Genomic DNA, 14,060 nt, shown 5'->3' on the forward strand with positions numbered 1-14,060 from the left:
TGGACGCTGGGCGGAGCTTCGTGCAGGCTGGTCCCGAGGACGGCGTGCAGCAGAGCTCGATCGACGAGGCAGGAAAAGATTAATGGCCTGCGTGGTCTTTTGTACCTCCGAGAAGCGGTCCACGATCCCGCTAACCGCTGGGCCGAAGAGGCCGGTGGGGGAGAGCGGGGCGTTGAGGAAAACAGCCCGCTCAGATTCCCTCATGTCGGCGAGCGTCAGCCAGAGGTGCCTTTCTGTGACAGTCAGAGAAGACATGCACCTTCCAAGGGCCTGGGCAGCGGATTTATTAGCGCGAAGAGAGAGGTCTGTCGCGCTGTGCAAATCCGTGATGGAGGCAGAATCCGAGCTCTTCTCATCCAGCTCACGGAGGAGATCGGCTTAGAGGATCTGTAAGACTGCCATGGAGTGCAAGGCTGAGGCGGCTTGTCCGGCTGCAGCTAAAGCGCAGCCGACAAGGGCTGATGTAGTCCTGCAGGCTTTAGATGGGAGGGCAGCCTTTGAATGCCATCCAGAGGGCGGGCAAAGGTGCGCTACAACCGCTTCTTCCACTGGGGGGATGGAATTATACCCCTTCTCTGCGGCGCCGTCAACCTGTGAGAGCGTTGAGGAGACATAGAGTGGACTCTCGCGGAGAAAGGAGCGCTCCACGATTTGGAAAGTTCAGCGTGGAGCTCCGTCAGGAAGGGTGCAGTCCTGGATGCGGGTGTTTGGCGGCGGCGATGGAGGAAATAGCCATCGAGTCTGTTCGGCGCGGGCTCTTCAGGCGTTGACCACTCGAGGCCAAGTTGGTCGACGGCCTTAGTGATGTAGGGTATCTGGACTGTGTCAGTTGGGACTCATTCAAATCTACAGTTGAAAAGCTTTTAACCTTTGACTCGCGTCTAGTAATTCACCAGCGAGTGCCAGGAAGTCTGTTCCTAATGGCGTTCATTGACAAATTGAATTGATAAAAACGCCTCGTGCTCTTTTAGATATATATGTGTGTGTGTCGCAGCGGCGAGCACACACAGTGGAGAAGAAAAAAGGATACTTTTGTCGCCGGATAGCGTAGCAGGCACGGATGGCTGAAGGCGGCGAAGAAGGCAGGCTTCTCCAGACGCTTCCTAAGCTTGCTGGTCGCTTGCTTCGATGGCGGCAGCTTCTCAAGATCCAGCGATGCGAAGAGTTTCGCTGAAGAGATGAAAATCAGAGTTCAGCCTGTTGAGCCCCTCTTTTATACGCTAGCCACTCTCATTCTGGCAGGCTGTGACGCGTAGAGGGCCCTCATTGGGCGTGACATCACGCGGGGCTCACTGATAGGCTGCTGCAGTTGCTGCAGGACAGCCAATGAGCACGCTTATACAGCCTGCTATGGTCTGCTGTCCTCTGCACTGCGTTGACAAATACAAAATGAAGGATAATTTTTTGGCTTCAGATCTCGAGAAAAGATGACTTTACCCGTAACGTAAGCAACTTACGCAATACGAGAGAACCTCTCGTAAGAGAACACTGAGTTTAGGGCAATTGGTTCGTAGCTTTGCTTCAACTGTGCGATGTGAGCCATTCCACCGAATGGGTGACATTTGCTTGTTGTAACTCTTCAAAATTAAACTTAATTAAAATAATTTTCAACATTGAAACTATTACTACACATATTTAACTATTCAAAATGTGCATTGGTCAATCTCAGGCAACTTTATTTAATTTTTTATTTAAAGGTTTGTTTCTAAGCAGAAGATGGATGCATGTTTTCTCAGTCCTGTTACCGAAACTCATGTGCCATTTAAAAAGCATGTTTAAAAGCATGTCTAATTCCTTTGTTTTCCCCACAAGAAAGTGTTTATTTTAAAGAAATTGTTGGTTATATGTTCAAATAATTGATATTTGTGACAAAAAAAATCACTATTAAGGCAAGGTGTATTTTAATAAAAAACACAAAGCAATTTTTTTCATTTTAAAGACAGAAGCCTCAAGTTTATATATTTTTAAATAATTTAATTTATTAAACAATTGTATAAATGATGGACCAAAAAAAATAAAAACAGTGGTTTAATATTATTTATAAAAAAAAAAATAATAATAATAAAAAAAAAAATAGTAACAGGAATGAACATTGGGTAACAGGAATGAGTGTCTATATGAGTGTGTATGAGAGAGACTGTACATGACTATGTGTGCATAAGATTTTTGTTTAAGTGATTTACTATGTGCTAGTAGTACTTCACAGCGAAGGAGGTGGAAAGAGAAAAAAGGAGAGAGAGAAGAAGAGAGGGAGGGAGAAAGAGGGAAGTTAAGACAAAAAAGGGAGAAAAGAGAGGGTTGCGGGTGTGTCTTGCTTCTTCCCAGTGCAGCATGCCATAGGTGGGTGTTTCTGGCACCTGCATAGTATGGGGTTTATCCATCTTCTACAAAATATAAGAAAGACAAAGACAAAACGTTTAAGTCACTTTGTGGTGGACTGGCTTCCTGAAGTATGGTGTTCACATTGTAAAACTAATGCTAATGTCTATAAATTGCAACATTAAACCTCATAATTCAGGTGAATAGTATTGTATCAACTAATATTTACAGTATTAAATCAACAAAACAGAGGACTCTACTCCCTCCTGTTACTTTAACTCACTTCTGTTATTTTTCATATAAGTAACAGGATTGAGTTAAGCAAAAGTTTATCAAATACATGACATATGCTATTAGCATGTATGCTAGTATGTGGCCATAAGGACACATTGCAAGTGACTTACCAAAAGTTAATATTTTTAAAATAAATTAATAAAATCTAAGAAATAATTTAGGTAACAGTACAGCATGTTGAGATTGACCTTCTCAGTCATAGTTACAATTTAATCAAATATCCAAAAATTAAATTGTGAGGACTTACTTATGGTCTCCCCATTGCCTTCAGAAGATCCAGATGACTTCCTGTTGAAAATGTGTCTTGTGGAATATTCCAAGTTTTTCAGAGGGGGATGTGTTAGGGTAACAGGACTGAGTGAAAACCCGGGGACACAACTAAAATTTGTATTTTATCTAAAATATTAGATAAAATATTTTTTCTCATGAAAAAAAAAAACATTTTAAAGCATAGGTTGGATATAAAGTCACACAATGCAATTTTTTTTAATTTTTCTGAAGGATTTTAATCATTATGTTTCATAGTAAAGTTTAGAGATAGAGAGGGGGGTCATGCAGAAAATGCTATTTTTTTGTGTTCTATGTAGTTTTTATTAATGTTTTTAATTATACATTTTAAATTTGTAGTTAGCTTTATGTGCAGGACATTTTGATTAATAATAAAATGTAGAGTTAATTTTCATGCATTTTTATACATATATGTCCTGGGGTCAGAAATGTCACCCTTTTGGAATGGCTCATATAGTCACAAGGAGTGACCAAAATTTCTGACATGCCAGAAATTTATCCGACCATCCGATTGCTGGTCGGCAGAGGTTAGTCGCCTCTCGTTTCTCCCTGTACACTGTACAACAAACGACGCACGCCAAAGCTGATAATCGGCCCGATCCGAAAAAGAGTCGCACGAGTCAGAATTCGGCTCAAAATCGGACGAAAAACGCACAGTGTAGCCTATGCCCACCTTAAGTCAAGTCAAGTCAAGTCAAGTCCTGTCCTGTCCTGTCCTGTCCTTGGTTGTTTTGTTCACGTATTTTGTTTAATAAACTCCACATGGGTTCAGCAACTCGCCTTCAGTGACAAATTGTAAACCATCTGTCAAAATAATTTGTAGATTTAAAAATGTGCATGATCATATTATGAATGGAAAGTTTAATGACATTTGTAAGCATTTCAATTTACATTACATAATGATTAACAGATCATCATTTAATGTTGAAGTTAATTAGTGCACATTAACAAGAGCATTATCACATATTTATGTGAATATATAACTAAATATCTGTTAAGCATTATATAATGTTTAATGATTTATTAAAGTTATGATAGTGTTACCAAATAAATTCAGTAAAAATATTTTTAAATACTAATTTAGACTTGATCATTTTTGTTTCCTCACCATTCTTAGTCAAACAGTTGCCCTCAGGTAACTGGACATTGTAATGCTTTATCAGCCCTAGAGAGTTTTTCAGCTGCTGTTTAGAATAGTTTAAAATGTAGTCAATTTAGCAAAAAAAATCTGACATTTACTATTTATGAGATGTTAGTCAGGATCTGAACGCTGCTCTTTTCCATTCAATGAATGAAAATGGGGACCAGAGGGCTGTCAAGCTTTAAAAAAAGAAAAGGAAAAAAAAAGTAGTGAATAGAACTTTTGGGTGTATAGGATGCTAATATAAAATGCACTTTGAACACTGTTGAAGTTTCTGACCTTGGGTAATTAGCATTGAACTATCAGGACTGCGGTTCCAGACCCATGAGGTTTAACACAGAAATTGACTTGTAAACTTGTATTCAATGATAGAGATCAGCAACAAGAAGCAACTGAATACTTTTGTTACATCGCTAGAACAAATGAACGGTTGGTCCAGGGTTAGAGGAGGGTTCAACTTACTTTGCTTAACACCTACATTTAGCAGCTTTGTCTGTGCTCATATCAGAAAAACCAAGAAGGAAAAAAACGAGGTTAGAGTGCTCTTATAGAACAATGTATCTAGCCTGTATCGTTGGATCTTTCTTGATTCTCTTTGGTAAGATATTGGTAATATTTTAGTACTGCTTTGACTCATTTATCTGATCTGATTAACTTCAGTGGAATGTTAAATCAGAATCTCATTTTGTCAGCATTTTGTAAGATTATAATGTACAGTAGTTATATTATATACATTTATGATGTTATATTTTGTGCAGCTGCTGCTGAAAGTTCTCCATATGAGGCCAGTCGTGAGACGTTACAGCCAATCACCTTCTATGACAACAGGGAAGATCTGTGTAATGCCAAGGTAATAAAATGGATATATCTATAAGAATGTTGTCATCTCTCACGCTAAAAGTAAAAATTATGTACAAAATAATCCTGTGGTGAAGTTCGGAGGACATTAGTGTGGAGTATACATTCTATCAAGGATTTTCTTAATAACCATCCCTTATTATTTCTCCTCCTAGATGGCCATAAAATGTTGTATATGTTTGAAAATGATAAAGACATATATACCCATTATAAACGCTGTAATTGACAAGGTAAATATTACTTTTATTCCTGAATTCCTGTTTTTTTATTTTTGTTTGTTGAAAACACAATGAATTTAAACTCCTATTCATTTAAAAGGGAAGATAAAATAATGTTTATAAATGTGTTTGCTAACCCCTCCTGGGATATATCTTGGTATTATTAGCCATATTATGGTTACAGCTCTGTTATTTACTTTGTTTATGAAACTATTCCCAGAAAATGTGAAGAAATGTATTTATGTGTCTTACATTGTCTACACTGATGATGAAAAGTTTACTTTTTATTAAAATCTTATTTTTTTGTTTTCTGTCTTAGAAAATAAATTCTGTATGCAGTCCCACCCTATTCTTCTGGAGAATGTGTAGACAACTTGGCAGAATAGGGAAAAATATGGTCATCAAAGGATATTTCCCAGGAAGTCCTCTAAGGTCCTGCATTAAGTACAAAATGTGCAAAGTAAAGGATTGATTAAGTATTGATTAATTAAGTCAATCAAAATATCAGCTGTTTAGAGAAGATTGCTGTTTTGTCAAAAGCATTAATAAATATTTTAAATGCAAAAGCAGTGTGAGTTGATGATTCATTTTTTTTTTTTTTTAAATACAGGAAGCACATTCACATCTGAAACACAAAAGTAATAACCTAATAATGCTGATGGTTATTTAGCCATTTACACTATTTTACTTATAGTGTAATCTAGCGTTTAATCTGCACATCTGCTTTGATTAAGTATGTATTACTGATGGTTAGGTGGTGAACTGAACAGACATACAGTGTTAGAAAATGCTGACAGGAGCTCCATTAAAACTTGACACTTTGGTCCACTGTGGTTTTGGTGCCCTGAACATCATCACTTTAAAAGACTTGCGTAGACATTTATTATCTGCAACGTTATACACATAACTGTGAGAAAAGAGGAGCACATGACAAACACAGAAGAGAGTGTCAGAAGTATCCCTTCAACTGAAAATCACCCAGACGTGTAGAAGCCAAGCAGCTCTTTTCTAAGGAGAAGATTTGCAGAATCATGTCACCTGTCATTCATGTGGGACTGCTTATCATGTGCTCAGGTGAGACTGAAGGACTATGAATTTAACTTCAAACTTCTACATTTGCTCTTATTAATTTTTTACAATCATATTCATTCAATTCTGCACATAAACGTTGTCTGTTTTTGTGGCTCAGTTCTTGTTGAGTGCAGCAGCACTACTAACCAAGCACATTGGAAGAGCATGCTGGAGAGAAATGAACTGAACTTTCCCGAAGAAGACAAAAAGAGTCATGAATTAAGCATCGAGGTAAACTGACGCACTATGTAATGCAATACAATAAAACAGATATAAAGTTACTAATGTTCAAACACTTTTTTCTTGAAGTCTGATATGAATGTCATTACGTGCTGGGTTTGCAAGAAGTCAATTCATGAGATCAAGGGCATAATTCTCCATGAGATTAAAAAGGTAAACTAATACTTTGACCTATAAATTGATTAGATATTTTGCTTGAAAATACCTTCCGAGGCTTTAATTAAATGTGTTTTTGTTTTAGGAAATAAAGGCTGTTTGCAAAGCAATGAAAGTCCTCGAACACATCTGCGAGAAATATGCATATAAATACCAATTCCTGATATTTCACCTACTGTTTCCTGGTAATAGCGAACAAACCTGTCAGCATTTGAGCATGTGTAAATAAATGTTATTGATCTGACTTAATGAACATGGTAATTTGAAATATCTGAATAAATCAGCCTGTGGTCTGTTTGAGTTATTGGCTATGTGCTCTAATTTCCTGAGCATGTTCTACAAAATCCAGGAAATGTCTAGTGTTTGGCTACTCTTTTAAAAATATTTGTGCATTATTCACTGTATAAACCATCATAAGGTAAATCTAATAGCAACAATGCAATAAATTTGTTTACTGGATCATTTAGGCTACTGCTTTTCATTTGTATATTTTGTTCACTTACCACTTGAATTAGATCTTTGTTGTTGAGTTATCAAACTATTTCAAAAACTATTTTATAAATATATGTGCACGTTTTTAAATGCAAATAAAGCCTTTCCAAAATATTCCCAACTTGATCTTTTATATATCCATGTAAGTGTTCTGACCTCTGATTGAAGAATATTTGACCATGTGACTGCTGACATGATTCCCGCGCTGCCCAAGGAAGAGCAGGTGCACGTGCGCGCTCGCGCGAATAGCGTGTCTTCCATTTTGAAATATTTATTAAATGTTGATTTTGTTTTAACTCACATTTAGAAACATTTATTATTAATGCTATTATTAATGCACATTTATTATTAATGCTAAACACAACATCAAAAATTAAATCTTACCTATTCCAGTAGTCTATCTAAACACATACCTGAGAGCGCGTGGCACCATGCGCGTGCCATTACTGAGCCGCGGTTTTTTAAACTGAGGTAAATCTGGTTTACAATTGAAAACTCGCTTATATAAAATCACAATAACCACATAAAATTCAGCATATAAACATTTGTATTTATATCTTAGTCCGATAGGAATGGTGAGAAGTAATTTTTTTTATCTTTCTTTAGGTGATAGTTATTGTCTTTAGGACAATACGCTAACGTTACTTTGAATTGTATTTAGCAAAAGTCTGTGATTTATAAACTAACAGGAATTCAATATGCCATCTAAAATAAATATCGAATAATCATATAATGATACTATTTACACAGTGGCAGTTCGGTAATATCGGCTGATTTAATCATTGAAACATGATTAAACTGAGCCTACCATGGGCCGAAACCGCCCCATCTGGACCTACTCACGGTCTGCAGATCCGGCGAGGCCCGCGGAGAACGAGGCCGACCCCAGCGGGTCGGAACCAGTCGGACTCTTCATCTCAGCAGCCTCGCAGGAAGACGACCGGCCCGACCCTGCTGATCCAGAGGCAGGAGATGGCCGCCTTCTTCAGACTGTTCGGTGGGTTCAGGAATCCTTCTTAACAAAATGAAACCTCTGTGCCACACTGGTCACTTTTACATCAGGTTTATTTCTAGTTTAAATCAAAAATGTAAATCAAGATCTATATATATAATTCTGTAGAATAATAACGCTTTGATTTGCTGTCTGCTCAGATGATGATCTAATACAGGACTTTCTGTGGATGGACTGCTGCTGCAAACTTTCGGACAAGGTAGCAAGACGTATTTTGGTGTATTTATTAATATTGAGTGGTTTATAGATTGTTTTCATTGTTGAATTTAGAAAAATTGAATATATTCAGCTGTCTCTAAACCCAGTTGTGTATGTCTTTCTATTATAGTATTTGTTGGCTATGACATTTGTGTACTTCAGGAGGGCTCGTTTCAGTATCACTGAACACAACAGAATGAACTTCTTCCTTGCCCTGTGAGTTGATCATTCTGTGCATGTTCTGTACACTGTAAAAAATGTCCTGTTACATTTATCATTACAAAATGGCAGCTGTGGTTGTCAGAAATGCACTGTAAAAATACTGTGACAGTGTTTTACAAGATGCATGTATATTTTACAACCTATCACCATTTTATTTTATTTTATAGAATGTTAATATACCTATTTTGAACTACCCAAATCTGCATTTTTACCTTAAGTGTACTAACAACCATAATAACAATGGTTGTACAATTGAAAGCCACATGATGAATCAGAGTTCATCGTAAGTGTCCATAAAACATGGTCGAAACTCATTAGATGGTGCATAGGGTCAGACAAAACAGTCAGGCTAACACTTAAAATAATAATGCATAAAATATTAACTAAATAACAGAAAATGTAGCATAGTACACCTAATACATTACTGATAACATAGATTGGAGGAGACAAAACTAAAAAATGTAATGCAGGGACTTTGTCTTTTACTGTTTTTAACTGTAAATTATTTGGTAATTAATTTTGCAATTCATGTTTTTTACTTCCAGAAGCCAAACATTTTTACATATGTGGTTAACCATTTACAATTTTTCATGGTAAATGGTAAGGTAACTGTAAGTTACCTTACCATTTACCATGAAAAATTGTAAAATTTGCAGAATTTTGCAGTAAACATTGCAGTTCTATTGAAAAACTTTAACATCAAGTACAACCCTACATACTGTAAATACAGAAAAATGCTAGAGTAAAAACCTGTTAGTTGGTTTTTACTCTAGCATTTTTCTGTATTTACAGTATGTAGGGTTGTACTTGATGTTAAAGTTTTTCAATAGAACTGCAATATGTTATTATGTGCACAACAGAGAAGTCCTATTTATGGGTACAACCTTAATTCCTAGAGTCTGTTTGTTACATTTTTCAAACTCTAGCTATCTGGCAAACACAATGGAAGAGGATGAGGAAGAGACCAAATATGAGATCTTCCCATGGGCTCTGGGAAAAAGCTGGAGGAAAAATTTCCCACGATTCCTAAAGCAAAGAGACCACCTGTGGGCACGCATAGAGTACCGAGCTGCTGTCAGCAGACGATGCTGCGAGGAGGTACGCAGCTCACTAAACATGCACTGTAAATCATTTTTGAAGTTGCTGGTTCTGAAATATAGCTCTAAATCACTTTGTGCTTGATTGCAGGTGATGGCTATTGTGCCATCTCATTTCATCTGGCAGCGTGAGCGTGCAGAGCATCACAGTGGTGCTCAGAGGTTGTACCAAAACTGTGAGGGGATCCACATTCCCCGCGGGCCTTCTGCTTCTCCAGAGCCTTGTTCTCTCTGTGCCAAGACCTCTGCTGTTCCTGTGCCTCGCCCATCCTCTACTGTGGCTTGTTCTTCGTCTGTACCCCCGAAGACCAAAGCTTCACAAAGGCCCAGTAAGATGGCCAAAGCTCAGTACACCTTTAACTGCACAACTACAGCAGGTAAATGAGTGTGTGACGCCCTCTAGCGGTGTAAAGGAAATTTATGGTGTGCACCACTACTTTTTATGACTGATGGGTTTTACTTTGGCCACTGCAGCTGAAATTCTTGCATTTGATCTGTACTAATCCCTCTGTAGAAATATTTACAATTGGCTTTTCTTCTCTTATGCATATTTTCAGGAAGTGATGGGGTCAGCGAAATGTGTCAAGATCATTCGATGGACTGGATCAATGAGGAGTAGCTCGATTGCATAACATTAAACCGATCATATTTGCCTCTTGTCTATATTAGAGGCACTTCAGCTGTCTAAGGGGCAGAACAGAATTTCAGTCTCTAAACTGACCTTAAAAGAAATGTACAGCATTGGTGTGAAAAGAGTAATGGTCATGTACATTGTTCATATAAGATCTAAAGAATATGTCAAAAAATCCTCTCACTATGTGAAGGTTTGTACATGTATTTTACTGTATCATAATCCTCATGACTATTTATTTATTTATTTATTTGTTATTGTTGTATTGTGCACTTACTGTCAGAGAGTCTGTGTCTTAATGAAACAAGTATAACATTTGCCTAATATAAATATGAATGTGAACGAACACCTATGAAATAAATTGAGCAGATATTTAGATTCAATATACTCTTGTCTTAAATACTCAAGAGCATGAAAGAAAAATGTACAATAAAAGACTTTTATTGGACAAGTTTATTGATAAAGCATATATATGAGACACTGCAGCTTTGTTGTACTCTTGTATTCACATAAGTAGTGCATCTATTTCAAGACCTTTCGTAGTTTTATGAGGAAAGCTGAAAAGAAACACATTAAAAATCAGGTACATTTCAATCACATACAAAATACCTAGAGAAGGTATACCACTACTACTATTTCTGTTAAATGCAACAATGGAGAGCTGTAACTCACCTGTATGACCAGTCTGTTCAGGATGAGGACGTGCAATGTACGGGACATCTCCAAACGGCACCGGATCTTGACAATTCAAATCCCCTTAAACACAGACAGGTTAGCATGATTCTAACCAGGAATGATTTGTGCTGATGTTTGAAGTTTTGTGTACTGTAATATAAGCAATGCAGAATCTTTGATTTGTATGATACGAGAAAGACCATGTTATAAATCACCTGCCGTGTCTTCACTTGGTTCACATTCATCTTCATGTGGAGCTTTTCGTTTGTTAAATGTTCCATCCTTTTTGAGTGACGGGCCAACAAGCCAATCCCTGTACTGAACCTCAACAATGCGTTCACACACCAGAGGAAGGGCGGAGCATCGCAGACCCTCCATCAGATCAATGACCTGTGTGATACTGGCAACAAAATCAGGAAAACATTATTTATACATTCTATACACTAATGTTCAATTTTTTATTTTTTTAAAGAAATGAACACTTTTATGAATAAAGGTATAAATAAAAAAATAAATGTAATATTAATTAAATTGATTTTAAAAAAGTTTAAAATAAATACTGTTCTTTTGAACTTTCTATATAAAAAAACTATGGTTTCCACAAAAATATATGGCACAACTGTTATCAAAGTGGATATAATAAGAAATGTTACTTGAGCAGCAAATTAGAATGATTTCTGAAGGATCATGTGACTGAAGACTGGAGTAATTATGCTGAAAATTCAGCTTTGCCATCACAGGAATAAAGTACCTTTTAAAATGTATTCAAATAGAAAACAGTTTTTAAATTGTAATAGAATTTCACAATATTACTGTTTTTACTGTACTTTGATTAAAAAGACGCAGCCTTGGTGAGCATAAGAGACTTTAAACAAAATCTTATTGACCCCCAAATTTTAAATGGTAGTGTCAGATAAGGTTTACATTGTTGCTTTGTGTATGAACAGAATTTTGTATTACTTTGCTTGATAAACAGCACACACAGATCCAGGATGGAGGTGAGGAACCACAGCAGGTAAGGCCAAATATGGATTAACCATATCCAGAGCGATCTAACACACAAGAAGTCTTGAATATACAGACAGCAAATGATTCTTATATTATGATAAAAACATAAAACACATCACAGGGTGTGGCTCCTCACCGAGTTAAAACCCCGCCCAGCTAGAAGAGGAGCGGCAGATATGAGGTCTCCATGGTGAAAGTGAACATTATCAGGCCATTCCTCCCCTCGCCGAAGACTCCACGTGGACCGCCAACGCTTGTAGTTTAATACAGCAACTCTGTGATGGTCCTCTCTTATCTCCACACTCAAAACACTTCCTTTATAACCCACTGATGACACAAGCATAAATTAATAAGTGATATACTGTACTGCAATAGTATACCCACATCTACAATACCCTCATAATCAGGCGACTCATTACATTGCTTTTAATGAACACTTAAAAGATGGAAGAAGACTCGCACACCTGCCCTGGACAGGAAAAGGCTCATAGCACCAGATCCAGAGCCTGATTCCAGAACACAATCTCCTTCGGTCACATCCATCATTGTCAACATCGCACTGGCGTCCTGCAGAGGGAATAAATTACCAGATTTAATAATCGTCACATCACTGACCCGTATGCAAACAGTGCAGATATTACAGATTCACTGATGTGTAGATGACTGACTGCTGTTTTGTGATGACGATCATTTCTTACTTTAGGGTATGCAATAGCTGGCCCTCTCTTCATGAAGAGAGTGAACTCATCCAGGCTGGGTCGGCGAATGAGAATCGGGATTCCCATTGAAGTGCGTATGATGCTTCCAGCAGGATGTCCCTCCATGTCCTCATGAGCTATGAATCCCCAGTTACTATGGAGCTTCATGCCTTCCTTTAGCTGGAACATCTTCCGAAACTCTAAACGTCTCTTTCGACTGAACTCGGACAGTAGAGTCTCTCCGAAACATATTGGCCTTTCCCCAGGAACACACACATGATGTGGAGCAAAAGATTGAGGTTCCTCTGTTGCCTCTTCTCGTTCCTTCCCCAGACTCTGAGTGTCATGTTCAACCTCATTGTTTCGAGTGTCTCGTAGTTCACAAACCTCTTGACTCAGACTGTCTTCAGGCAGCAGTTGACTGACTCTCTCCAGTGGGGACAGAGGTCGACGTCTTCCAGACAAAGAAGATCTTTGAGAGAACGGTGGGAAAGTGGACACGGGTGCATCTGAACCCTTGTCAGAATCATTTTGGTCAGTCCCAAAACTCCTCAGGCCACAGAGAAACGGTTTAATCCGAACCACATGATGTCTATCCAAACACATGACATGGACTTTGACAAATTTACGAGTCATGAATGAGAGACCCAAATGCAATAAAACTGTCATGGTTTTGAGCTGAAGAAAGAATAACTTGAAGGATGAAGATGGTACACGTTCTTCTCACCACACAGAGATCAGAAAAATCACACACAGCAGCTATTGAGCGCTTCTACACAGACCAGAATAGACGTACTGGTAGGAACTCGCAAATCATGCATTATATAATTCACTACAATAAGTTATACCTCTACACAATAACCTTTGCTTTGACAAAAAAATAAAGTCAAACAAATTTGTAGTAAATGGATCATTTCAAACGACCTGTAATAATACCTAAATAATTCGCTATATAATTATTTACTGGCAGGATACTAGCGTAAATGGCAACTTAACCTGTGTCCATTATGTTAGAAGAAAAAACAATCCAGCATGATTCTCAAAGGGCGCCGCCATGATGGAAAAGACGTCACTGACAGATGCAGTACCATCTGGTCACCGGTAGATGGTTTCTTTCTCTTAAACTTGTTCAGATTTGTCTGTTATTGTCCTGATTCAGTTTCCCTAATAATAAATATCTTTAAAATATAAAATATAGCAATTTACGAGGGTTGTATGATTAGGTCAAGGGAATTATTTTCTTAAAGCCTATATAATATAGTCTATGTGAATGTTTTCTTTATTATAAATCTTAATCACCTTATTCGCTACTGTTAGGTTTAAATCTGTTTTTACTGTTGAAACAATACATTTCTTTATACAAAATAAATAAGTAAATGGTAACACTTTACAATAAGGTCTCATTTGTTAACTTAGTTAAATGTGTTAAATTAGTTAATGTA

The 14,060-nt window shown here is 37.5% G+C and overlaps 2 protein-coding genes across 3 annotated transcripts; one reads left to right on the top strand and one right to left on the bottom strand.

Annotated features, from left to right (window-relative positions):
* The first annotated feature begins 7,450 nt into the window (after positions 1 to 7,450).
* spdya (speedy/RINGO cell cycle regulator family member A) lies at positions 7,451 to 10,470 on the top strand. 2 transcript variants are annotated; one of them, XM_056264253.1, is made up of 7 exons: positions 7,451 to 7,548; positions 7,828 to 8,074; positions 8,230 to 8,288; positions 8,418 to 8,503; positions 9,436 to 9,607; positions 9,698 to 9,983; positions 10,164 to 10,470. In XM_056264253.1, the coding sequence occupies exons 2-7, from the start codon at positions 7,867 to 7,869 to the stop codon at positions 10,223 to 10,225; spliced, it is 873 nt and encodes a 290-aa protein (XP_056120228.1). In that variant the 5' UTR covers positions 7,451 to 7,548; positions 7,828 to 7,866; the 3' UTR covers positions 10,226 to 10,470. The 2 variants fall into 2 exon arrangements, with proteins under 2 accessions (XP_056120228.1, XP_056120229.1); XM_056264254.1 differs by lacking the exon at positions 7,451 to 7,548 and having other exon boundaries at positions 7,789 to 8,074.
* A 190-nt stretch (positions 10,471 to 10,660) lies between these two features.
* Positions 10,661 to 13,704, bottom strand: trmt61b (tRNA methyltransferase 61B). Its single transcript, XM_056264350.1, has 7 exons — positions 12,619 to 13,704; positions 12,385 to 12,487; positions 12,057 to 12,247; positions 11,873 to 11,964; positions 11,128 to 11,312; positions 10,910 to 10,993; positions 10,661 to 10,794 (listed from the first exon to the last, which is right to left on the bottom strand). The coding sequence occupies exons 1-7, from the start codon at positions 13,285 to 13,287 to the stop codon at positions 10,760 to 10,762; spliced, it is 1,359 nt and encodes a 452-aa protein (XP_056120325.1). The 5' UTR covers positions 13,288 to 13,704; the 3' UTR covers positions 10,661 to 10,759.
* Between the last annotated feature and the right edge of the window lie 356 nt (positions 13,705 to 14,060).

Source organism: Rhinichthys klamathensis, unplaced genomic scaffold (genome assembly GCF_029890125.1).
Source record: "Rhinichthys klamathensis goyatoka isolate OS25496 unplaced genomic scaffold, OSU_Roscu_1.1 h1tg000220l_1, whole genome shotgun sequence".
NCBI lineage: Eukaryota > Metazoa > Chordata > Actinopteri > Cypriniformes > Leuciscidae > Rhinichthys > Rhinichthys klamathensis.

Bases quoted from the DNA above. Each gene is read 5' to 3' on its own strand.
- spdya (XM_056264253.1), top strand. From the start codon at position 7,867: ATGATTAAACTGAGCCTACCATGGGCCGAAACCGCCCCATCTGGACCT. The intron at 8,289-8,417 runs GTAGCAAGACGT...TTTCTATTATAG, and splicing joins GCTGCAAACTTTCGGACAAG to TATTTGTTGGCTATGACATT. The intron at 9,608-9,697 runs GTACGCAGCTCA...GCTTGATTGCAG, and splicing joins GCAGACGATGCTGCGAGGAG to GTGATGGCTATTGTGCCATC.
- trmt61b (XM_056264350.1), bottom strand. From the start codon at position 13,287: ATGACAGTTTTATTGCATTTGGGTCTCTCATTCATGACTCGTAAATTT. The intron at 12,248-12,384 runs GTGTGCGAGTCT...TTGTGTCATCAG, and splicing joins CCTTTTCCTGTCCAGGGCAG to TGGGTTATAAAGGAAGTGTT. The intron at 10,795-10,909 runs GTGAGTTACAGC...GTTTCTTTTCAG, and splicing joins TGAACAGACTGGTCATACAG to CTTTCCTCATAAAACTACGA.